General features: G+C 52.1%; 1 protein-coding gene across 3 annotated transcripts in view; it reads left to right on the top strand.

The window, feature by feature from the left end:
- Positions 1–23,080, top strand: part of PGBD5 (piggyBac transposable element derived 5) — a 122,150-nt gene that overhangs the window by 86,844 nt on the left and 12,226 nt on the right. For 2 of the 3 annotated variants that reach the window (XM_043926028.1, XM_043926027.1), the window contains exons 6-7: positions 6,542–6,647; positions 7,910–8,129. In XM_043926028.1, the coding sequence (XP_043781963.1) occupies positions 6,542–6,647; positions 7,910–8,105 (302 nt within the window). In that variant the 3' untranslated portion in view covers positions 8,106–8,129. Of the gene's footprint in view, positions 1–6,541; positions 6,648–7,909; positions 9,829–23,080 lie in introns of those variants that run through there. The other variant, XM_043926026.1, reaches the window with a different exon arrangement.

Here is a 23,080-nt window from a genome sequence, read left to right as displayed (position 1 = left end):
GTATGTGGCATCAGTCAGGGTGCTACTATTTTTTGATAAGTGGCAAAGATTGGTTGACCAAGCAGCCCCAACTCTGTTCCCGAACCATTGATCAAATAATTATTTTTCCCCTACTTATTTTAAATATCACCCAGATGACAGTCTCGTATGTTCTAAAGACTGCTTGCCAGCTTTATACTGTCCTCTGTTATGAACATATATGCTCTTCTAGAAGGTGAGCAGAATTTCCCATTTCAGAAAACATGTAACTACTTATGAACATTTTGTTGTTGTTTAGTCACTCAGTCGAGTTTGAATCTTTGTGACCCCATGGACTGCAACACGCTAGGCTTCTGTCCTTCACCATCTCCCTGAGTTTGCTCAAACTCAAGTCCATTGAGTCAGCGTTGCCATCCAACCATCTCATCCTCTGTGGTCGCCTTCTCCTCCTACCTTCAATCTTTCCCAGCATCATACTCTTTTCTAATGAGTCAGCTCTTTGTATCAGGTGGCCAGAGTATTTGAGTTTCAGCTTCAGCATCAGTCCTTCCAATGAATATTCAGGGTTGATTTCCTTTAGGACGGACTGATTGGCTCTCCATGCAGTTAAAGGGCCTCTCAAGAGTCTTCTCCAACACCATAGTTCAAAAGCACCAGTTCTTCAGCGCTCAGTCTTGTTTGTAGTCCGGCTCTCACATCCATGCATGACTACTGGAAAAACCATAGCTTTGACCTTTGTCGGCAAAGTGATGTCTCTGCTTTTTAATACGCTGTCTAGGTTGGTCATAGCTTTTCTTCCAAGGAGCAAGCATCTTTTAATTTCATGGCTGCAGTCATCACCTGCAGTGATTTTGGAGCCCTGAAAGATAAACTCTGTCACTGTTTCCACTGTTTCCCCATCTGTTTGTGATGAAGTGATGGGACCGGATGCCATGATTTTCTTTTTTTTGAATGTTGAGTTTTAAGTCAGCTTTTTCACTCTCCTCTTTCACCTTCATCAAGAGGCTCTTTTGTTCCTTTTCACTTTCTGCCATAAGGGTGGTGTCATCTGCATATCTGAGTTGAAAGAAGAGAGTGAAGCCAGTAAGTCGTGTCCATTTCTTAGCCACCCCATGGACTGTAGCCTACCAGGCTCCTCCATCCATGGAATTTTCCAAGTAAGAGTACTAGAGTGGGTGGCCATTTCCTTCTCCAGAGGATCTTTCCGACCCAGCAATTGAACCCGAATCTCCCATATTGCAGGCAGACACTTTACCACCTGACTCACCAGGGAATCTGAGGTTATTGACATTTCTCCTGGCAATCTTGATTCCAGCTTGTGCTTCATTTCAGTCTGGCATTTTGCATGTTGTACTCTATATAAGTTAAATAAGCAGGGTGGCAATATACAACCTTGATACACTCCTTTCTTGATTTGGAACCAGTCTGTTGTACATTTCCCATTCTAGCTTTTGCTTTTTGACCTGCACACAGGTTTCACAGGAGGCAGGTAAAATGGTCTGGTATTCCCATCTCTTGAAGAATTTTCCACAGTTTGTTGTGATCCACACAATCAAAGCCTTTAGTGTAGTCAGTGAAGCAGAAGTAGATTTTTTTTGAAATTTTTATATGATTCAGTGGAGGTTGGCAGTTTGATCTCTGGTACCTCTACCTTTTCTAAATCCAGCTTAAACATCTGGAAGTTCTTGGTTCATGTACTATTGAAGCCTAGCTTGGAGAACTTTGAGCAGTACTTTGCTGCCATGTGAAACGAGTGCAATTGTGCAGTAGTTTGAGCATTCTTTGGCTTTACCTTTCTTTGGTATTGGAATGAAAACTGACATTTTCCAGTCCTGTGACCACTGCTGAGTTTTCCAAATTTGCTGACATATTGAGGGCAGCACTTTCACAGCATCATCTTTTACGATTTGAAATAGCTCCACTGGAATTCCATCACCTCTGCTAGCTTTGTTTGTAGTGGTGCTTCCTAAGGCCCACTTGACTTCACATTCCAGGATGTCTGGCTCTAGGTGAGTGATCACACCTTCGTAATTATCTGGGTCGTGAAGATCATTTTTGTACAGTTCTTCTGTGTATTCTTTCCATCTCTTCTTAATATCTTCTGCTTCTGTTAGGTCCATACCATTTCTGTCCTTTATTGAGCCCATCTTTGCATGAAATGTTCCCTTGGTATCTCTGATTTTCTTGAAGAGATCTCTAGTCTTTCCCATTCTATTGTTTACCTCTATTTTGCATTGATCACTGAGGAAGGCTTTCTTATCTGTCCTTGGGAACTCTGCATTCAAATGGGAATATCTTTCCTTTTCTCCCTTATCTTTTGCTTCTCTTCTTTTCTCAGCTGTGTATAAGACCTCCTCAGACAACCATTTTGCCTTTTTGCATTTCTTTTTCTTGGGGATGCTTTTGCTCACCTCTTCTGTACAGTGTTACAACTTCCGTCCGTAGTTCTTCAGGCACTCTGTCTATCAGATCTAATCCCTTGAATATATTTGTCATTTCCACTGTATAATTGTAAGGGATTTGATTTAAGTCATACCTGAATGATCTAGTGGTTATCCCTACTCTCTTCAGTTTAAGTCTGAAATTGGCAATAAGGAGTTCATGATCTGAGCCACAGTCAGCTCCCGGTCTTGTTTTTGCTGACTGTATAGAGCTTCTCCGTCTTTGGCTGCAAAGAATATAATCAACCTGATTTCGGTGTTGACCATCTGGTGATGTCCATGTGTAGAGTCTTCTCTTGTGTTGTTGGAAGAGGGTGTTTGCTATGACCAGTGTGTTCTTTTGGCAAAACTCTGTTAGCCTTTGCCCTGCTTCATTTTGTACTCCAAGACCAAATTTGCCTGTTACTCCAGGTGTCTCTTGACTTCCAGCTTTTGCATTCCAGTCCCCTGTAATGAAAAGGACATCTTTTTTGGGTGTTAGTTCTAGAAGTTCTTGTAGGTCTTCATAAAACTGTTCAGCTTCTTCAGCGTTAGTGGTTGGAACCTAGACTTGGATTACTGTGACAGTGAATGGTTTGCCTTGGAAACAAATAGAGGTCAGTCTGTCGTTTTTGAGACTGCGTCCAAGTACTGCATTTCAGACTCTTGTTGACTCTGATGGCTACTCCATTTCTTCTAAGGATTCCTGCCCACAGTAGTAGATATAATGGTCCTCTGAATTATATTCACCCATTTGGGTCCATTTTAGTTCTCTGATTCTTAAAATGTGGATGTTCACTCTTGCCATCTCCTGTTTGACCACTTCCAATTTACCTTTTTTCATGGACCTAACATTCCAGGTTCCTATGCCATATTGTTGTTTACAGCATCAGACTTTACTGTCATCATCAGACACATCCCCAGCTGGGCATTGTTTCCACTTTGGCTCAGCCTCTTCTTTCCTTCCGGAACTATTTTTCTGCTCTTCTCCAGTAGCATATTGGCCACCTACCAACCTGGGGAGTTCATCTTTCAGTGTCACATCTTTTTGCCTTTTCATGCTGAACATTTTAGGGATTGATTTATTATTCTTTACTCCAGATTCTAAGGGAGAATGAGCCCTCTTTCAGAAAGTGTGAGCCCTGTCGTTGTTCAGTTACTCAGTTGTGTCCAATTCATTGCAATCCCATGGACTGCGGCACGCCAGACTTCCCTGTCCTTCACCATCTCCCTGAGCTTGCTCAAACTCAAGTCTATTGAGTCAGTCATGCCATCCAACCCTTTTGTCCCCTTTCATCCTCTTCTCCTCCTGCCTTCAGTCTTTCCCAGTATCAGGGTCTTTTCTAATGATTTGGCTCTTCGTATCAGGTGGCCAAAGTATTGGAGCTTCAGCATCAGTCCTTCCAGCGAATATTCAGGACTGATCTCCTTCAGGATGGACTGGTTGGATCTCCTTGCAGTCCAAAGGACTCTCTAGGGTCTTCTCCAACACCACAGTTCAAAAGCATCAATTCTTTAGCACTCAGTCTTCAGTGTGAGGGTATGCAGGCTGTTTAAGTTACATGCTGTCATTTACCCAGGGTCATCCCCATGAAGAACCAAATCCTTTTTGAGTCTTCCATCTCCCTCTTTGCTCTTAGAGTTCAGAGTCCATGAAGCTGATGTGGGTGTGGAATGTCTGCATATCAGACATCGGGTCTGTGTGTCAGGTTCTGACTCATTCGTTCAGACTTACAGAAGGGCAGAAAGGACGTCAGCCCAGCCAAAAAAAATATGGAAGAGGAGGAGAGACAGACCCCTGCCATAGGAAGACAGGTAGCTCTCTCATAGGCCCACGTGGACCTGCAGTGTCACAGAGGCTGATTCTTAGAATATAGGTGTGCAGAGGGTCACACCCAGCCACAGACATACAAGGGTGCACGCTGGGAGGACACATCATCCCTGGTTATGACGTCAGCTGAGACAATAAACATCACATAGCCTCTTGTCAGTATTCCCAATGTCTGAAGCTTTCCAGTCCTCAGAAAAGGATATTAATAGGACGGCAGGCTCACCCTTTTCATCTCAAGCAGTATGTGAAATCTAAGGTATCACCAGGGAGGAGGCTGGGCTGGTAATAACCCTGGAGAAATGCTCAGAGAGACTGGCAGAAACCTGGATTTTGAAGCCAACCTCCTATTTCCTGCTGTAATCCTCATTTAAGCTCAACAGTGTGAAGGGATAGGGAGGAGCCTTCTTCCCCTGAGAGGAGGGGAGCAGGCCTCCCACACCTGGGTGAGGGCAGCCGGTGGGGACCGCAGGGCCCTGGCCAGCACCACGCCCTCATCCCTGGAGAGTGGACCCGGGCCCGCAGGGGCCCTGCTGCCTCAGAGCGAGGCGTCCTCTGCCTCTGGGAGGAGAGAAGGGAGGGGATTTTACCAGACGGTCTGACCTGCTCATACCCACATGGATCTGGGAAGCCCTAAGGGGCCTCTTTAGTCCCAGAGGAGGCTGTAGTTGAAAGTCAGGCAAATTAAAATAGAGCCGGCGATGGGAAGCCTCCCCAAACCATGCACCCAGGCCGGGTGTGAGGTGGGGGTGTTTGCTCATTTGTGTTTGGAGTTGGGTGGTGAGCAGACCAACTCCAACCACTGGTGTTTGGAGCAGGTGGGGACCAGGGCAGGTCCCCACAGGAAAGGTGCTGTAGAGAGACCACCCTCCATGGAGGCGGAGAGCCCAGCCTTGGAGGACCGCATGTGCTGCGGCATCTGACAGCAAAATCTCTGTGTAGAAAGGCTCTCTCTGGATCCGGGGCCCAGGAGCCTCTGACCAGGAGGAGGCCCTGGATGGGCACTGTGGTCGTTTGAGCTCTTGAGGCTTTAGAAAGCGTGTTGCCTGGGTGCTGACCCAGCATCCCCACACCTCCAGACCTGGCTTCTCAGCCTCTCATAAGACCCTCAGGCACTTCTTCAGTGCAGAAAGTCAGTATTTGGGGAGCAGGGATGGGAGACAAAAAAACTATCCTGGTTTAGGGCTGAGTCTCAGCAAATGGACCTGTGTGACTCTTGTCTCCCGCCCGTCCCTCAGTGGGGAGGGGGTGACGAGCCATTTTTACTTCAACTACTGGAGAAGGGAAGGCCATCCACTCCAGTATTCTGGCCTGGAGAACTCCATGGACTGTATAGTCCATGGGGTCACAAAGAGTCGGACACGACTGAGCGCCTTTCACTACTCACACATATTTAAGCAGTGCTAGAATTGCACAGTCCTGTGAACTAATCCCTGAAAACAGTGGCGCTCTTCTCCATCACATGCTGCTGCAGGGGAGGCTGCTCAGAGGAGATGCTGTGTGACCCCCACCACGCTTGACCGTCCTTCCAGCCCGCACATTGCCTCTGGGGGTGCAGTGGACGACCCCCGAGTCAGGGCAGGCCTCGGAAGACAGGTTGTCGGGCAGCAGGCTGGAGAGGCCTGACTGACCTCTCTCTGCTCCTCGCTCCTGGTTGGTGGGATGTTTCACTCTTGCCATGACTTGGTCATGGCCCTGGGACTCAGTTCCATTTGTATTAAGGAGGATACGGTGTTTGAAGGCAGGTGAGAGAGTGCGTTTGAGGATCAGTGAAGGATAAAGGGTTCTGTCCACAGGGGAGGCATGCAGGAGCCTGGGGTCAGGCGGCTCCTGGTTCTTCTGAACCCTGCCTTGAGCAGAGCGGGTGGACCGGCCCCCTGGCCTCCTGACAGTGGTGGCCACCTCCTCGCACCGCTCTCAGCCTGGCGGAAGGAGGGGGCACCTGGGGAAGGGAGGAGGGGGCGCCTGGGGAAGGGAGGAGGAGGTGCCTGAGGAAGGGAGGAGGGTCCGGTGCGTCCTGACCTCCGCTCTACTCTCCGGGCCCCATCGGCTACAGCGCTACTCCACTCCCGCCCGCCTTTGCGCTGTTATCTGCCGCGGGCCCTGCCCTGGTCTGTTCTGTGGCCCCATGTTCTTCGCTCACCTGACCTTGTTTTCCTCGGCTCCCCTGAAGCTTCAGTGATGTTGTTGATAGGGTTTTTCCCATCTCCTCCCCTGCTGTCTGTTGTGACAAGCAGGCAGGATGCAGAAGCACGTGATCTGAATTGGGGTCTGCAGGGGAGGCTCAGAGGGGACGTCCCGCCTGTCTCTGCAGGAGTGATCATCAAGAGGAGGAGTGGGGAGATCCCCTGCCCCCTGGCCGTGGAGGCCTTCGCGGCCCACCTCAGCTACATCTGCAAGTACGACGACAAGTACAGCAAGTAAGTGAGCCGGCGCCGAGAGCAGGGGGCTACCGGGTGATCAGCTGCCCTTTTCAGAGTTGACAGGTGAAGACCCTGAGAGAGAAAATCCTGAGCCCTCAGCCTGGCGTCCCCCGGGCCCAGCCACGCGGCCACCCCCACCTCCCACCGCCTGGCCGCCCGCATTGCAGTCCTGTCAGTTCCCCTTCTTCCACGTCTGCCCTCAGGCCCGACCCCGCCCGCTGTTGTCCCTGAGGCCCTGCCTGGCGTCCCCTCCGCAGACCACGGGGCGCGGGCCCTCTTGTCACTGGGCGGAGCCGAGGTTACATTGCCGTTTCATGTGTGAGTGTGGGCTCAGGCATGGTATCATCATGAGTGCACACATGGTGAGGACCACACGCATGTGCGTGTACATGTACATGCCCCAGTGCTGTCTCCAGGCAGCTCCCGTAACCACGTCGGGAGCTGGTGAACCTTGGCCTGTTAGCTACTGGGCCTGAACCTCACAATCTAAAACAGGGTGAGACTGACCCAGAGGCCGGTGGGCGTCTTCTCAGCCCTCCTTGAGGGTCATTGACGTCTCCCCAGGCTGCTTGGTGGGGGGGCAGTGAAGGACCCGGGCCTCCCGGAAAAGCCCGGCTGTAGAGGGTGTCCCACTCCCTCAGAGTCACCACACTGTCTTCCTGGAGCCCTGGCCTGGGTGGTGCTCACAGGGCAAGCTGTGTGATGGAGCAGACATCGCAGGCTGCCCTGGCTGGGTGCTTCAGTGGTGCTGAGGTTGCCGACCCTCCAACACCCGGCATTTGGGGTGCAGAGACACGCATGCAGAGGACAACGGCACAGGGGTGGGTCCTGAGGCTGGGCTCCCCGGGGGTCACAGCTGTCCTCCGTCTGGGGGAGGTGGGGTGGTGAAGAGAAAAGCAAGGAGCTGCGGGTGGTCGTGGCGGGAGGGGCTCGGGACGCGCTGCGCTTGTGCCAGGAGGCCTGCAGCCCTGCGTCCTCCGAGCTCCAGCCGCACCACACAGGCCTGGCTCCTGGTTTCAGTGGCCCCTGCGGTGACCCGCCTCCTCCCACCTGATCCTTCCCTAGGGACTGTTTTCATCTTCAGTAAAGTTCACGTGCCTGAGCCTCAGTGAGAGCTGCCTCCCCCCTCCCCAGCCTGATTCCCACCCCCACACTCCTGACAGCACCTGACGAGCCCGACGAGGGCTTTGGGAATCTCTCCTGCTCGGGGCACCTGGGCCCCATCTGAGTCAGACCTTCTTACCCTTCTGTCGTCTTAGGTATTTCATTTCTCATAAACCGAACAAGACCTGGCAACAGGTGTTCTGGTTTGCTGTCAGCATCGCGGTCAATAATGCCTACATTCTGTACAAGATGTCGGATGCCTATCACGTGAAGAGGTACAGCCGGGCCCAGTTCGGTGAGAGACTCGTGCAAGAGCTGCTGGGCCTGGAGGATACCTCCCCAGGCCTCTGATGTCCTGGGCGTGGCCCGGGCTAGGTAAGGACCAGGTCCAGGGAGGGACGGGGGAGCCTGATGTCTGACCTGCCGACCAGAGACCCGGAGACGCCCTGTGTGTGGCCGCGGTCCAGGCAGGGTGCTCAGGGCCTCTGGAGGGGCCAGGACGGACCTGGTCAGAGGGTGGTGCATCCGGTTTCCACACAGCGAAGAGCACGGCTTCCCTCCGGAGAGTGGCCACCACCTTGGAGTGAGCACCTTGCAGGTGTGGCCGTGAGCCAGACCTTCTGTGCCACCAGCGCAGGGCAGGGCACCCTCACAATCCCCCTGGAGGCCATGGGGAGCCCGTTCAGCAAAGGGGACCTGGGAGGGCTGCTTCCATCGTGGGCGCCAGGGATGAAATGAGCTGGTGAAGACGAAAGACGTCCACGATGTGGTTCAGGTCACGCAGTGTCTGAAGGCGATGGGAAGGGAGCCAGCTGGGATTGCTTCGGGGTATGTAGGAGCCCAGAGTGTTTTCCAGTGTTTGCCTGAGTGGGCAGCTCAGAACAGGGCTCGTAGCAGAAGAAACACTAGCCTGGCATCACTGCAAGGCAGTGTTGGCATGGGGAGTGGGGCCACTCTGATGTGTGCACGAGGCGCTCCTGCCTGTCCCGGAGGGGCTGGTGTGTGGGGAGAAAGATGGGACAGAATGGCAGTGAAGTGTGACGCTGTTTTTTATTTTTAGATATATCTTCAGGTTATTTTCTTACTGTTGCTCAAGATCTTCTGTAAAAGGAAATGTCCCTCTTCTGTCCTCACCCTCTCACCCCACCCTGCCGTGGCTCCTTGCATGATCACGGGCCTGGGCCTGAATCTGGGCCAGAAAGGGTACTTTGCGTCCATCAGACCATGGGGGCCTGTGGGCCTTGAGCTTTGCACAGATGCCGTCACTGGCAGAATTACTTGTTTTGGAAAATATGCAGCACGGCTGAGACCACAGATTGTCTCTGGGTGACCACCCGCTCTCTCCCTCGTGTGGTCACTGGGCAGTGCTGGCCGGCCTCACTGCACGCCTCGTGATGGTGTGGCAGGCATTGGCAGATCCACCTGTACAGCGTGGCTGGATGTGACTCCCAGGGCCTGGGGTCTGCTCACCACCAGCCTGAAAGGCCCACATGATGGCAGCAAGGGCTCTACTTACTTCTCAGAACACCTGGGCCTTCTCTGAACCAAGGTTCACGCGTCTCCCTGGGAGACCGCCGCTAGGGTGGTCGGCTGGTCTGGCTGTCCCCACAGATAAGAAACAAGTAATTTCTGAAGTTACGTGATCTCCCTTCAACCCAATTTATGTCGCCCCCTTATTTTTACAAATGCAAACCTACTCTACTCAGGCTTCGGGATGTTCTTCCTTGTCACGCAGTTCATTGCGAGTGTTGCTGGCAGCATGCTCCAGATCGCATCGTATCTGTACCCAGTTCACGGCGGTCACCTCGCCCTGTGGTTTTAATTCCATGCCACGGATTGTAGGCCAAATTTTAAATTGTGTTTCCAAACACCTTTGCCGTGTCCTTTAATTGGATTGAAAGCACTTTTACCACATGGAGAAATCTATTTTTAATTTGTGATGCTTTTCTACAAGGTCCACTATTTCTGAGTTTAATGCGTTTCCAACACTTAGGGAGACTCTAATGGAAGCTGATGAATTTTCTTTTCTGTCCAAGTAAGTAAAAGAAAAAATAAAAGTCTATTTAGATGTTGACTCTTTGTTCATATGTGAGTTTGTTTAAAAGGTCAAGGACAAAACTCCAGGCCACTCTTGTGAGTCTTGATTTCTTGTATAACCCAGTATGTATGATCCTGGCACTCGAGTATCATGAACCAATGAGCAGTTTAGAAGAAAAATCCAGTTGACTGTTGATGGGTAGAAATGCACGTGATGCCCTGTCCTGTGACTGCTTAGTTGTATTGATAGGTACCTCTGCCTTAGACACGTCATGCCTGCCTCCACCACTGTCTGTCCTCTGCTAGGCCATGTGTCATTCTGATTCAACACCAGAGGTGCTGCCGTGACCAATAGTGGGTGACTTCACATTACCAAGTAATTATAGAGTAACCGCGCCGTATTAGTGCTCTGGTTTTAAGATGGTGGCCACCTGGCTTCTGATAAATGATCTAGAGACCAGCAGTTTAGCTGGGTTTCTGGTGGACCCTGTGGCGCTAGCACCAGCTCTCAGGTTCAGAGGGATTTCTCTTCTCTTTCTAGGAGGACAAAATGCCAGGCAGCGCTGAGGGGGAAAGCCTACAGGGACCTGGACTGCACCCATGATGGGGTGTGGGGTGACTGGTCAGACGTCACCAGACTCCAACCCTCTCTGGGTCTGAAGGCTGGCAGGCCCACACTGGACATGCTCACTGGGAAGCTGGCCATTGTTCTTGACCAGCAAGGGGCCCAGCTAGAGGTTCTCAGGGCAGAGGCTGCCAGCAGGGCCCTGGCAGAGGCTGGGAGGTAGGTGGCCCCCTGCATTCTGTGGCAAACCAGTCCTGTGGGAGGTCTTTGCTGCAGGGTCTAGAAAGGAAGGGCGGACAGTGAGCTCCCAACCCTGTTGGGAACAAAGCACGAGCAGGACCTCTAAGCTTCTCCAAAGAACATCTCACGGCTGAATGCAAGGTAACCCGTTGGGCTCCATACAGTCTCTGATGTGTCACATGACCTCAGCTGTCTCTGGACGTAGGTAAGGTAATTCTGGGGCTTCCCTGGTGGCTTAGAGGTAAAAAATCCGCTTGCAGTGCAGGAGACTCAGGTTCAATCCCTGAATCGGGAAGATCCCCTGGAGGAGGCAATGGCATCCCACTCCAGTATTCTTGCCTGTAGAATCCCAGGGACAGAGGAGCCTGACAGGCTATAGTCCATGGGGTCACAAGAATCAGACACTACCAAGCAACTGAACCACCACCACCACCAGGCTCATTCTTAGGAGCTAATTCGGATGATTTTCTGTTTGGATTTGGTACCTTCTTTAGCAGGGTCTGTATTTGTGTTTTCTCCCCACATTCTGTGTCCCCCCGCAAAGCCTCAATTTTGAACAGTATTTTACTTTGGTCACTGGGACATTACATGAGTATTTCAAAACTCAGGTGAGTGACATAGAAACTTGGTGTCTGGACCATTCTGGGCAAAGATATCCAGTTTATTGACTGCATGAGACAAGACCTGGCCGCCAAAAATGGATTCACTCTGCAGCTGTGGCCAAGAAAAGATTGCAGATGGATGGGGAGGACCTGGGTGCGTGACTGGCGCCGCCGTCACCCTGAGGAACCCTCCCTCAGCATCGGCATTGAGAGGGCCCCTGACGAGGGGGTGAGGCAGGCTCGCCACCACCAGGGAGAGACGCCCCTCCAGCTGTGGTGAAGGGAAAAGGCACCCCCCACAGCAGGCCCTGAGGTGGAGGAGAACAGCTCAGTGACAGGCTGAGGGGAGGGAGGAGGAAGGGTTCACTGACCTGTGCCCCAGTTCTTCACCCAGGCGCCCCACGGGGTGGGCCTGGACACCTGCGTCCCCAGCTTGCAGGTAGGCGTTGGCAAGGGGGACATTTCACTGCTTGGCCAGGTGAGCGGGTGGACCTGATGCTGAGACCATGGTCTAAACTGCTGCACAGACTGCTCCCTGGATTCACCAGCAGGGCTGGAGGCTTTAGCCCCAGTTTATGTAATGCCTTTATAGGGCATTTTCTCCTGTCTGAGGCTTTATAGACAGGTGAGAGCAAACGTCTCTTCTGATCTGAAATGTTGCGGATGCTCAAGGTGCACACCCTCCCTGCATCATTCTCTCAGGTGCGTTCCTTTCTTGCCCTGGATCCAGGTGGGAGTTTTTGGCTGAAGGCCTGATGCAGCCCAGGTTGACTTGGTGGTGAGCTGAGGTATGGGCAGTGGTTGGCCAGAAAAGGGCCCTCGGCTGCAGCCAGTCCTGTGCTGAGCCAGCCAACCTCTCACCAGGTGGCACAAGGGGAGGTGAAGGGCAGGGGGTGCCTCCAGGCCGTCCTGGAGCCTCTGCCCAGGTGCCTGCTGGCCGTCCTGTGGGCCAGGGGCTGGGGTGGAGGGCAGGTCTGCAGAGCATCATGATCCCTCCCCGAGTGCCTGCCGGCCGTCCTGTGGGCCAGGGGCTGGGGTGGAGGGCAGGTCTGCAGAGCGTCCTGATCCCTCTCCCCAGGTGCTGGCTGCCCACTCGCCTGCTTGTATCTGTGTCTCGTCCTGTCCCCACGATGGGCAAAGGCTCATCAGCAGTCTTGGGTGTAGAAAGCCAAGGGCTCCAAAGGGAAAGGGAACACAGGAAAGGGAACAGAGGTCCCTTGGGCCTCAGCCCTGCCCAAGGGGCTCCCCAGCCCACTCTGGAAGAGAGCTCTGTGGAATGGCCCTGTGGTTCTGTACCCTTGACTGTCGCCCTAAACACCTGTCTTTATTAGGAAGAGAGCTGGGACTCCATTACCTAAGCCTTTATTCCATGTGGTGTCTCTGTGTGGCTCATTTTTAAAAGGATTTTTAAAGCTCCTTTCTGAGTATGTCCTTCTCTCCCATTAAGAAGTACAGGAGGGTATCAGTAGCAGGGGGCACTTGGAGCGTTGCTCGAGGATGTGAGCAGGAAGTGAAGATGGGTCCCGTGTGTTGGGCCTGGGTTCTTCCCCCTGCCCAGAGCATGCCCCTTTTCTCCACCGTCCTGGCCCTCCCGGCTGTGGCCACTGCTGGAGATGCTGCCGGTGGGAGTGAAGAGCATTCCTGCCCCTGCGCACAGCCATGATGGGTCTCCTGAAAGGAGAGGAGACGCTTGGCTGTCTCTTCTGCTTCATCAGCTACTGTGCTGCAGATGTAGGGCTTTTTCCTACCTTACTTGGAAGCCTGCCCTTTTGTGTCCATATTTGGAGATGAAGGCTGAGGTGGAGGAGAGGCCCCTGAACTCTGGGGACTGTGAGCGGAAGGAGGAGATGGGCTGGGTGCTGGGCTCGTGTGCAGGTGTGAGGGCTTGGGTGTCGTCAGGTGGAGCGTCCTGCGGCAGAGGGTGAGGGGTGGCTGGAGCACACCTGAGACACCGCGCCTCCAGCTGGAGGACAAGGCGGAGCACCTCCCCGCTCGAGCTCTCTCGTTAATCTGCTGTTCATGAGACACCGCGCCTCCAGCTGGAGGACAAGGCGGAGCACCTCCCCGCTCGAGCTCTCTCGTTAATCTACTGTTCGTGAGACACCGCGCCTCCAGCTGGAGGACCGGGAGGCGGAGCACCTCCCCGCTCAAGCTCTCTCGTTAATCTGCTGTTCATGAGACACCGCACCTCCAGCTGGAGGACCGCGAGGTGGAGCACCTCCCCGCTCGAGCTCTCTCGTTAATCTGCTGTTCGTGAGACACCACGCCTCCAGCTGGAGGACCGGGAGGCGGAGCACCTCCCCGCTCGAGCTCTCTCTTTAATCTACTGTTCGTGAGACACCGCGCCTCCAGCTGGAGGACCGCGAGGTGGAGCACCTCCCCGCTCGAGCTCTCTCTTTAATCTACTGTTCGTGAGACACCGCGCCTCCAGCTGGAGGACCGGGAGGCGGAGCACCTCCCCGCTCGAGATCTCTCGTTAATCTGCTGTTCATGAGACACCGCACCTCCAGCTGGAGGACCGCGAGGTGGAGCACCTCCCCGCTCGAGCTCTCTCGTTAATCTGCTGTTCATTGTTTTACACACTCCTCGGACACGGCTATATCAAAGCCAGCCTGTGACCCAGAGTAATGAGTACTGCAGCCAGGCCTGGCTCTCGGCTCTGCCGGCGCCCCCATGTACTCCTCAGGACTGCCTGTGAGCCAAGACCGTCACTGCCCCTTCTCCTTGAGTGGGGAAAGTGATGCTTCACGCCGGTGGGGACTCCAGGGGGTGGACCTCAGTCACTCCCACCACCGCCCCCACTGTGGGCGGCTCACTCTTCCGGCAGGGATGGTGCCAAGAGCCAGGCACCCGGCTAGCAAATGGCGTGATCTGTGCCTCGAGGGCGCTGGGTGCACACGTGTGGGCTCCACCCAAAGGGGGTCTCCATGAGGGGCAAGCCCCAAGTGGTGGGGGTGCTGCCGGGACACAGTCGACCCCCTCCAAATCGTGGGGCACTTCCCTGCCTGCACACCCCCAGAGACAGGATCTGAGCCTCAGGGGGCTGGGACGGGACTGCCTCTGACCAGGACCAGCTAGTTTCCATTAACTGTCTTTGGAGAGCATGGCAGCACGTGGAACAACAGAGCAGGAAGTGGTCTCAGCTACTGGAGAGGCGCAGGGGAAGTTTCCCGTCTCATCCATACTCATATTCCGTTGTGACACCTCCTTTCACTCCCCCAGAAGCTTGTAGCTGGTTCTGTTTTCCCTTGAGAAGTGTGCCCACCTCTTTCCCCACCTCCCTCCACTAAGAAATGGCTGCAGCTCAGGCAACAGTGAGTGGTGGAAAAAATAATTAATTGGACAGATGATACTTTAGCTTTTTAATTAGCTCTTCCCCTAGACTTAGCTGTTAAAAAAAAAAAATACATCTAGCTTCACAGTTGGGAACTTCCTGTATGTAGTACACAGAAGGAGTGGATGAGGCTTCTGTGATTTTAGTAGGTTTAAAAAGATGGACTCAAAGCAGTTGTATACATTTTTAGGTGTAAATTTTAGAACTGGAGTTGTGGGATTTTTGACTGAGGTATTTTGGGGTAATTTTCATCCATTTCAACGTAATGGCCCAGTATGATGTGATCCTTATTGATACTTATCGCTGCTTATCAATAGAAGTACAGTGTCCAAAGGGGATGGATGCTCTGCCAGCTCCAGTACCACGGAAGCCACTTGTCCAGTCCTGGCCCCTCCCTACAGCAGGAGGCATCAACCAGTCAGGGGCCTAGGAGGCAAGGATGGTGGGTCCACGTGGAAAGCGGATGACAGAAGGGGCAGCTGGGGAGACGGGGTAGTGAGTGTGGCCCCTCGCTGGCCCGAGGCAGGGGCGGGGCAGGGGTCTCTGGTCCTCTTCCCCCTGCTGGGCACAACACACGTCAGGCGCCTCACCTCAAGGGAGGGGTGTCCAGCCCCAGAGAGAGCTGCCCAGAGTGGGCACAGGACACCTTCATACGCAGGGGGCACTGCCTGCTGCTAACCGTCTTGGTGGGCAGGGGGCGGCGTTGGGCAGGACACTCTTGCTGCAGCTCTGATCTTGACTAAGGAAGAGCAGAAAATGGCCGGGGATCAAGGCCCTGGCCCCAGGGCATGGCCCCTGGCAGGTGCTGTAACCAGAACGAAGACGCTGTGTCCAGAGGAGGGCTTACCCTCCCCCCAGCCCCTTGCTCTTCCTTGTGATGGTGCCCACTTCCACGAGTCTGTGACAGGGACATCTGTGTCAAAGAATCTGGAAAGATTGCTGTCTGACATTTTTTTGTTGTTGTTGCCACCATTAACATTATCTTGTTTTTTCAGTTAAGAATCTTTAGGAGAAAGTTTTTAATCTTCCTGGAAACTGCAGGCATAGCCCTTGGTTGACATCACACAACTTCTTCTCCATCCCTTTTGTGACAGTAAAGCAGACCCTTTTGATTATTTTAAACATCAAGATTTTGATTTTACACAAAGCACGCTTGCAGCACCTTTTTTACAAATGAAATGAGCTAATTCTGAGTTCTAAAATATTAAGTATGACCCCCCAAATTATTATTTAATTCAGATATCTAATCATGTGTTTTTTATTTCTTCAACAAAGTGATTACCCTCAGCAGCTTTGAAATGAGATACATTGCATTTGCTTCTCTCTGGTGCTTTCCTTTGGGGGAGGGCTGCTGCAGGAGGGAGTGGGTGGTAGAACAAAGGAAATCAGGGACTGCATGTGGGATCTGTTGTCAGAAGTAAACAATAGCAGAGGTTGGGCAGAGCCTGGGGAACCACCCCAGGGATTCTCCTGAAGGTGAAGAGGGATGGCAGGTAAGGGGACCCGGGGGGCCCCAAGCACATTCTACCACCTGAGCCTTCTCAACCACTGCTGTTCCTGGGGGAGTCAGAGACTCCTGCGGTCCTCCTTTCTCTCTCCTCCCATCTTTTGCCTGTGGGGGGCACAGGAGCCCCCACTATCAGAGGTTGAACTCTGCAGCCTGCAGGGTCTACTGCTGCCATCAGCACTGCCCTGTCCTCCCCTTCCTCAGAAGGTTCTGGAATCAGGCATACAACTGAGATGAGCATTTACTGCCAGAAGGCAGGTCCCTGGGAGCAAAGTGAGAGATGGGAGAGAAAGTGCCCACAAGTGGAGCAGGCACGTGTGGGGCATAAGCAGAGCAAACTGGCTTGGGTGGTGATCTAGGAGGCCGAGGAGTGGGAATTGTTTTCATTAACATAGAAAATCTTTATATTATGAGGTGTTGGATGCCACTTTCCAGGGTTCTTTTTATACTTCATTAGAGGAGGATAAAAGATTTTGAGGAGCATGTGTTTAACCTCAATAACCTAAAATAAGAATTAAAACTTTTTACAGCACATCGTGGCAATGTTTTAAGTTCTTTCATAAGCCAAAGCTAACTTTTAAACACAATTTTAAAGTTTCCATGATACCTTTGCTTGCCACATCTTTCGTTAAGTGTTTAACTTACCTTTGCTAAATTGTTTTGTTGACCTCTCGTGATCATTTTTTATTATCAGTAACTTACCTCCCCCATCAACTTTATATCTTCCTTCCAATTTTCCTGTCTACATCACTGCCTCTGTATGCATCTCCTCTCCTTTTTCTTCCCCTCCTCTTATCTCTCCACCTCCCTCTCCACATTCCTTTGGTGAGCCCTGGAATCGCTCCCTGCCTGTCCTCTCCAGATTCAGAGGGGCCCGTCTTGTCCCTCCCTCTATCACCACACCGTAGGAATCATTGCGATTCAATAGTAGAAGGGGTGGGAGATGTGAACATTTGTATTGAAGACCTTGTGAGGGTAGAGACACCCCAGAAAGAGGTTTGGCTTCAACACCGAGGAAACAAAAAACTCTTATAGTTGAGAATGGATATCAGGATTTAATTGACTCATCCTAGGGGCCCCGCCTTCCGTGCCATATTTCCTGAACTTTCGTCATGTCCCCTGGTGGCGTGGCTCTCTTTGAGGTTCAGAGGAATACTTGGAAAGTCAAACAGCCACTCTCTGATTTGAGAGAGAGGACAGCAGAGGGAAAGTGGACTAAAAGTCATTCATTAAATAAACTTTTATTGAGCTCTTTTGAACCATTAGACACTGGGGATGTGAGCAAGGACAGCCTTTCCCATCAGGGACTGTCAAGCTATGGGAGAGACACACAGAGATCTCATGTGACCAGAGTAATATAGTGTGTTAAAAAAAAGAAGAAGAAGCAGTGACCATATTTTCTCACTCACAAATAGAGCAGAATGTTTTTGAAGGAATGTTAATGGGGGATCAGAGAGAGGTCAGGTGTGGATACTACTTCACAAAATGAACCGGCTTGTTGCTTGAAACAAACCTGTGTCACATGGGCCCATCTTGGGCCAAAGGCTCTGGGGTTTGCCACTGGGAGAGTCTTGGGGTCAACAGGTAAAAGTCCAACAGTTCTGCCTCTGTTTAACCACCCTGACATTGCAGGGCAGGTGGAATGCATCCATGTTCAAGCTTATGCTCCAAGGAGAGACAGTCCATCGGGAGGATGTAGCTGCTCCTGAGAAAGCCAGGCAGCTGGACACCGGGTCTCCTCTGGACAGATCCTGTCTGGGGGCAGCAGCTGGCCCACCAACACGGGCCCCCTCCCTCCCCATCCCAGGAACTGGAAAAATGTTGGGTGATATCTTCCCTCCATCAAGCCAGATGGTAGCAGTGGCTTTCTATCCAGTCACCATCCACCAAGTCAGAATGTCTACAGACCAGGAGTAAACCACCCCACAAATGGAGACTCACTGCCAGCCAGATAAGTGTATTCATGAGGATAACAGAAGGAAATATTTAAAAACCCAGAAAGACTGTTATCCTGCTGCAGACTGTATAAGCACTGGGAAGGGTAGGCGGCTTTGTCTGTTTTCAAGAGTGTTAGAACGAAAAATAACGACGCGGCCCTCCCACAGTCTGCCCACCTCTCTTGAGCCTCTCCATGTCCGACCAGCAGAGGGCAGCAGAGGACGCCGCGTGCGCTTCCGCCGCCTCGGCGCACTGGTTCCCCCGAGGGGCAGGCTCAGTGGATGCCGCAGCCAGAGACACACAAGGTCTCTGCTGATCCAGCGCTAGGAGAGAGAGCAGTAAGCAAGTCACACCCACAGATGACTTCCTGGGGGCAGGGATGGAAAAGGAACTCGGGACAGAATTCCACACTTATTCCCCCTGCAAACGTGTGCCAGGTGCTTACCAGGCCCAGGCCCTTGTGGAGGCAGGTGAGAAGATAAAGACTCCTGCCGTCCTGAAGTGGGGGGAGAGGGCTGGACCCAAGAAACCAAAAAGTGCTTGTACAGTGCTTGTACAGATGCTTAGTTCTACAGACAACAGCGCAGTTCGGGTTTGATCGGTGCTGAGGCCAGGCTGAGGGGGGTCTGTTTGGAGCAGGTCCCAGGGGAGGGTTGGGGTAGCAGCTCCAGGGGCCCCGCCAGCCTACCCTCAGCCAGACTGTGCTGAGGTCACGGGGGCGGCTGCGCCCGGGCCCTTCGCGAAGAGCAGGGGTCTTGGGCGGAACAGGCTGTGGCGGAGGGGACGGGGGGCCCAGAGAGGAGGCCAGCCCAGCAGGACAGGGAAGGTGCCCTCTGGGGAAGCTGAGGGCATTGGAGCAGAACCAGCAGAGTGGTTGGCGGAGGGTTACCAGGCCCCGGAGGGCAGGACGGCAAGTGGTTCCTGGCTGTGGGGAAAGGAGGGGGCGCTGAGACGGAAGGTGGGGCGGGAGACAGAAGCCGCACCGTGGGGCCCTCGCAGACAAGCTGCTGTGGTCCAGCAGGTATTCTCAGCCTCCAGAACCCTCCCCTCCTCTGGGATCCCCCCAGGGACCAAGGCAAGGCTTGACTTCTGACTGCGACTTCTGAGGATGTGAAAATGAGACTCCTCCTGCGTTCATCTTGGCCACAGCCCCAAGAGGCCAAGGACAGCGAAGCATCCTGACCCCGCGGAGCTGTTGGGCTCCGCAGGGGACCCCAGCACCGTTTGGAAGTTTCCAGAGGGCTGCCCAGAGTTCTCTGCGTGTCCCCTGTGTGTCCCTGCAGCCTCGGCAGGGCAGCCTGCAGCATCTCAGGAAGCCTCTCCCCACTGTAGTGACCATAGTGTTCCATCCAGGAACAGAAGACAGGATGCTGCGGGGCCTGGCTGTCGGGCCAGAGAGGCCCGACCACAGCGTAGCCCTGCGGAAGTGAGAAGGAAGGCGTTTCCTGTGAACCCTGGATCCTGCCGAGGGGCCCTGGGGGTCCTGTGCAGGGTGATCCATGGCTGGGGCGGCCTCTGAGGCTGCGGGGCTGCAGGCTGGGCACAGGCTCCGCCCTGAATGTGCCCAATGCCTCTGTGGGCCTCGGTCTCTGGGAATAAAGGACCTGCCTGACTTCTTTACGGAGACCACCATGATGACATCCGGGTGTGACACATGGGCCCTGCTGCCCCTGTTAATGACCCTGGGCTTGGTCGGTGGAGGGACAATTCCAGTAACAGTGGAGGTCAGCCCTGTCCCAGGCCTCCTGCTCGCAGGCCTGAGGCCTGGAATGCGCCAGCCTCCCTGGAAGCAGAAGGTCAGGTAAAGGATGGAACAGGAGGGCATGTTCCAGGAAGAGGTCGATCTTTCTAGTGTGAAAAGTGAGACCCCCTAAAAGATGAGATCCCAGCCATGCAGGAGTCCATGTTCCCTCTTTTTCCAAGTCATGCACCCCACCTCCAAGCAGCAGCAGAACCCAGTGGAGACAGACAGTCCAGCTCCAAGTCGGGTGAAGGGAACCAAGGGATTACAGGTCCAAGGGATGTGGGGAGGGGGATGACATCCAGGGGCAGAGCCCCTGTACCAGGGGATCCTTGTCTTAGGAGCAGAACAGGTTTAGGAACCCAGTCCGGAGTGCCCCACCCCCAGCTCTGCAGGGGTTCCTTTCTTCTAAACCTGTATGTTTCACCAGACAGCCCTGCTTGTGGAGTACCCCCTTCCTTTTAGTAACAGGGAACACTTGCTACTAAAAGATTCACTTGTGTGCACATCTCAGAGCACAGAGAAGGTGCTCAAAAGATGGAGATGGATAGAGGATGCCCAGGCGGCCCAAAGCTGACTGTGGATGTGCAGGTGCTTTCAGAAGAGGGACTGCCTCCAAAAGGCTTTCACTTGGTGTTAGGACTGAGTTCTCCCCAGCTACCCCCAGAGTGCACAGTAGGAAATGGGAGGCTCCAGGGTGCCTCCCCTGCAGCTGCACCAGTGTGCATCTCACAGATGCCCGAGGGCTCCGGTTTCTCCACATCTTTGACAACACTTGCTGTCTTTGCTTTTTGATAGTAATGATTCTAACAGTATGAGGTCTCATTGTGGTTTTAATTTCCATTTTGCTGATGATTGCAATGTTAGCTTCCTCCCCTTACCCTTCCCCCCATGAAAGAATGAAGGAAAGATGCTCAGTCGGTCTGACTCTTTGCAAACCCATGGCCTGTCCATGGAATTCTCCAGGCAAGAATACTGGGGTGGCTTGCTATTCCCTTCTCCAGGGGATCTTCCTGACCCAGGGATCGAATCCGAGTAGCCTGCATTGCAGGCAGATTCTTTACCATCCGAGCTACAGTCGCCCCATACCTGTTGGCTATTTGTATGTCTTCTTTGGAGAAATTAAAAATAGAACTACCACATGATCCAGCAATTTTACTTCTCGGTATTTATCCAAAAGAATTGAAATGAAGATCTTGAAATGACATTAACACTCCCATGATGATTGTAGCACTGTTCACAACAGCCAAGATGTGGAAACAGCCTAATGTCCCCTGACAGATGATTGGATAAAGACAATGTGGACTATGCATTGTTGATGAAAAATGAATCAATGGCTAATCTAAGAAAGAAATGGAGATTTTTATTCAAACCAACATGAGGATTATAACCCAGGAGACGGTCTATCAGAGAGCTCTGAGGACCGTTCCCCCTGTTAGAAGGAAACACAGTTGTACACATTTTTGAGACAAAGGATCACATGTCATGGTAACATATGGACAGTTGACATAGTCCAACCAGGTGAGCTCAGGTCATCATGACACCTTACAGGATTGATGATCTCCTGAAGACTGACCCTGATGGTGCCAGGAGGAAATTGCTTTTTCTTGGCAAGCAGGCTTCTAAAGGATGTGGTTAATGAATAATGCAGATGCACCATGCATGCTAAAGAGGGTGGGGGCCCAGTTGGGGAGAGTGAGAATTTTATGTTTAAATTTTTTCTTGTCCTGCTTTCAAAATAATTTTTGTTTCATCAACATAAGATAGAATGTTAGTGTTAGAAAAGAAGGATATTCTGCAACAGTGCAAATGTGGCTGAACTTTGAGGACCTTATGCTTAGTGGAAAAGGTCAGTTTTTATTCCAGTCCCAAAGAAGGGCAATGCCGAAGAATGCTCAAACTACTGTACAACTGGGCTCATCTCACATGCTAGCGAGGTAATGCTCAAAAGCCTTCAAGCAGGCTTCAACAGTACATGAACTGAGAACTTCCAGATGTACAAGCTGGGTTTAGAAAAGGCAGAGGAACCAGAGATCAAATTGCCAACAACCACTAGATCATAGAAAAAGCAAGGGGATTCCAGAAAAACATCTACTTTTGCTTTATTGACTATGCCATAGCCTTTGACTGTGTGGATCACAACAAAATGGAAAATTCTTAAAGAGATAGGAATATCAGACCACCTGACCTGCCTCTTGAGAAACCTATATGCAGATCAGGAAGCAACAGTTAGAACTGGACATGGAGCAACAGACTGGTTCCAAATAGGAAAAGGAGTACGTCAAGGCTGTATATTGTCACCGTGCTTATTTAACTTATATACAGAGTACATCATGAGAAATGCTGGCCTGGATGAAGCACAAGCTGGAATCAAGATTGCTGGGAGAAATATCAACAACCTCAAATATGCAGATGATACCACCCTTTTGGCAGAGAGAGAGGAACTAATGAGCCTCTTGATGAAAGTGAAAGAGGAGAGTGAAAAAGTTGGCTTACAACTCAACATTCAGAAAACTAGGATCATGGCATCTGGTCCCATCACTTCATGGCCAATAGAAGGGGAAAAGTGGAAGCAGTGACAGATTTTCTTTTCTTGGGCTCCAAAATCACTGCAGATGGTGACTGTAGCCATGAAATTAAAAGATGCTTGCTCCTTGGAAGAAAAGCTATGGCCAACCTAGAAATGTATTAAAAAGCACAGGCATTACTTTGCCAACAAAGGTCCATCTAGTGAAAGCTATGGCTTTTCCAGGAGTCATGTACAGATGTGAGTGACAGTTGGACTATAAGGAAGGCTGAGCCCAAAGAATTAATGCTTTTGAATTGTGGTGCTGGAGAAGACTCTTGAGAGTTCAAACCAGTCAATCCTAAAGGAAATCAACACTGAATATTCATTGGAAGGACTGATGCTGAAGTTGAAACTCCAATACTTTGGCCACCTGATGGAAAGAGCCAACTCATTGGAAAAGACCCCGATGCTGGGAAAGATTGAAGAGCAGTAGAAGGGGGTGACAGAGGATGAGATGGCTGAGTGGCATGACCAACATAATGGACATGAGTTTGAACAAACTCTGGGAGATGGTGAAGAACAGGGAAGCCTGGCGTGCTGCAGTCCATGGGGTCACAAAGAGTTGGACGTGACTTAGTGACTGAACAGTAAGAAAAAAGCTTAGTGACATAAGCCAGACACAGCAAGGCAGACTGAGCTTGTAGGAGATGGTTCCCCACAGCCTGGGGCAGGGTGGAAGGGTTCAGGCCCAATGTGGCAGGCAGCCCCTAGCACCCTCGTTCCTGATGCCCTGGGACGTGCACACGAGATTTCTTCACAACACGTGATGCTCGAGCTTGAAGCTGAGAAAAAA

Source organism: Cervus elaphus, chromosome 15, assembly GCF_910594005.1.
Source record: "Cervus elaphus chromosome 15, mCerEla1.1, whole genome shotgun sequence".
Lineage (NCBI taxonomy): Eukaryota > Metazoa > Chordata > Mammalia > Artiodactyla > Cervidae > Cervus > Cervus elaphus.
The sequence above is the reverse complement of the archived record's forward strand: the minus strand, read 5'-3'. Positions and strand labels throughout refer to the sequence as shown.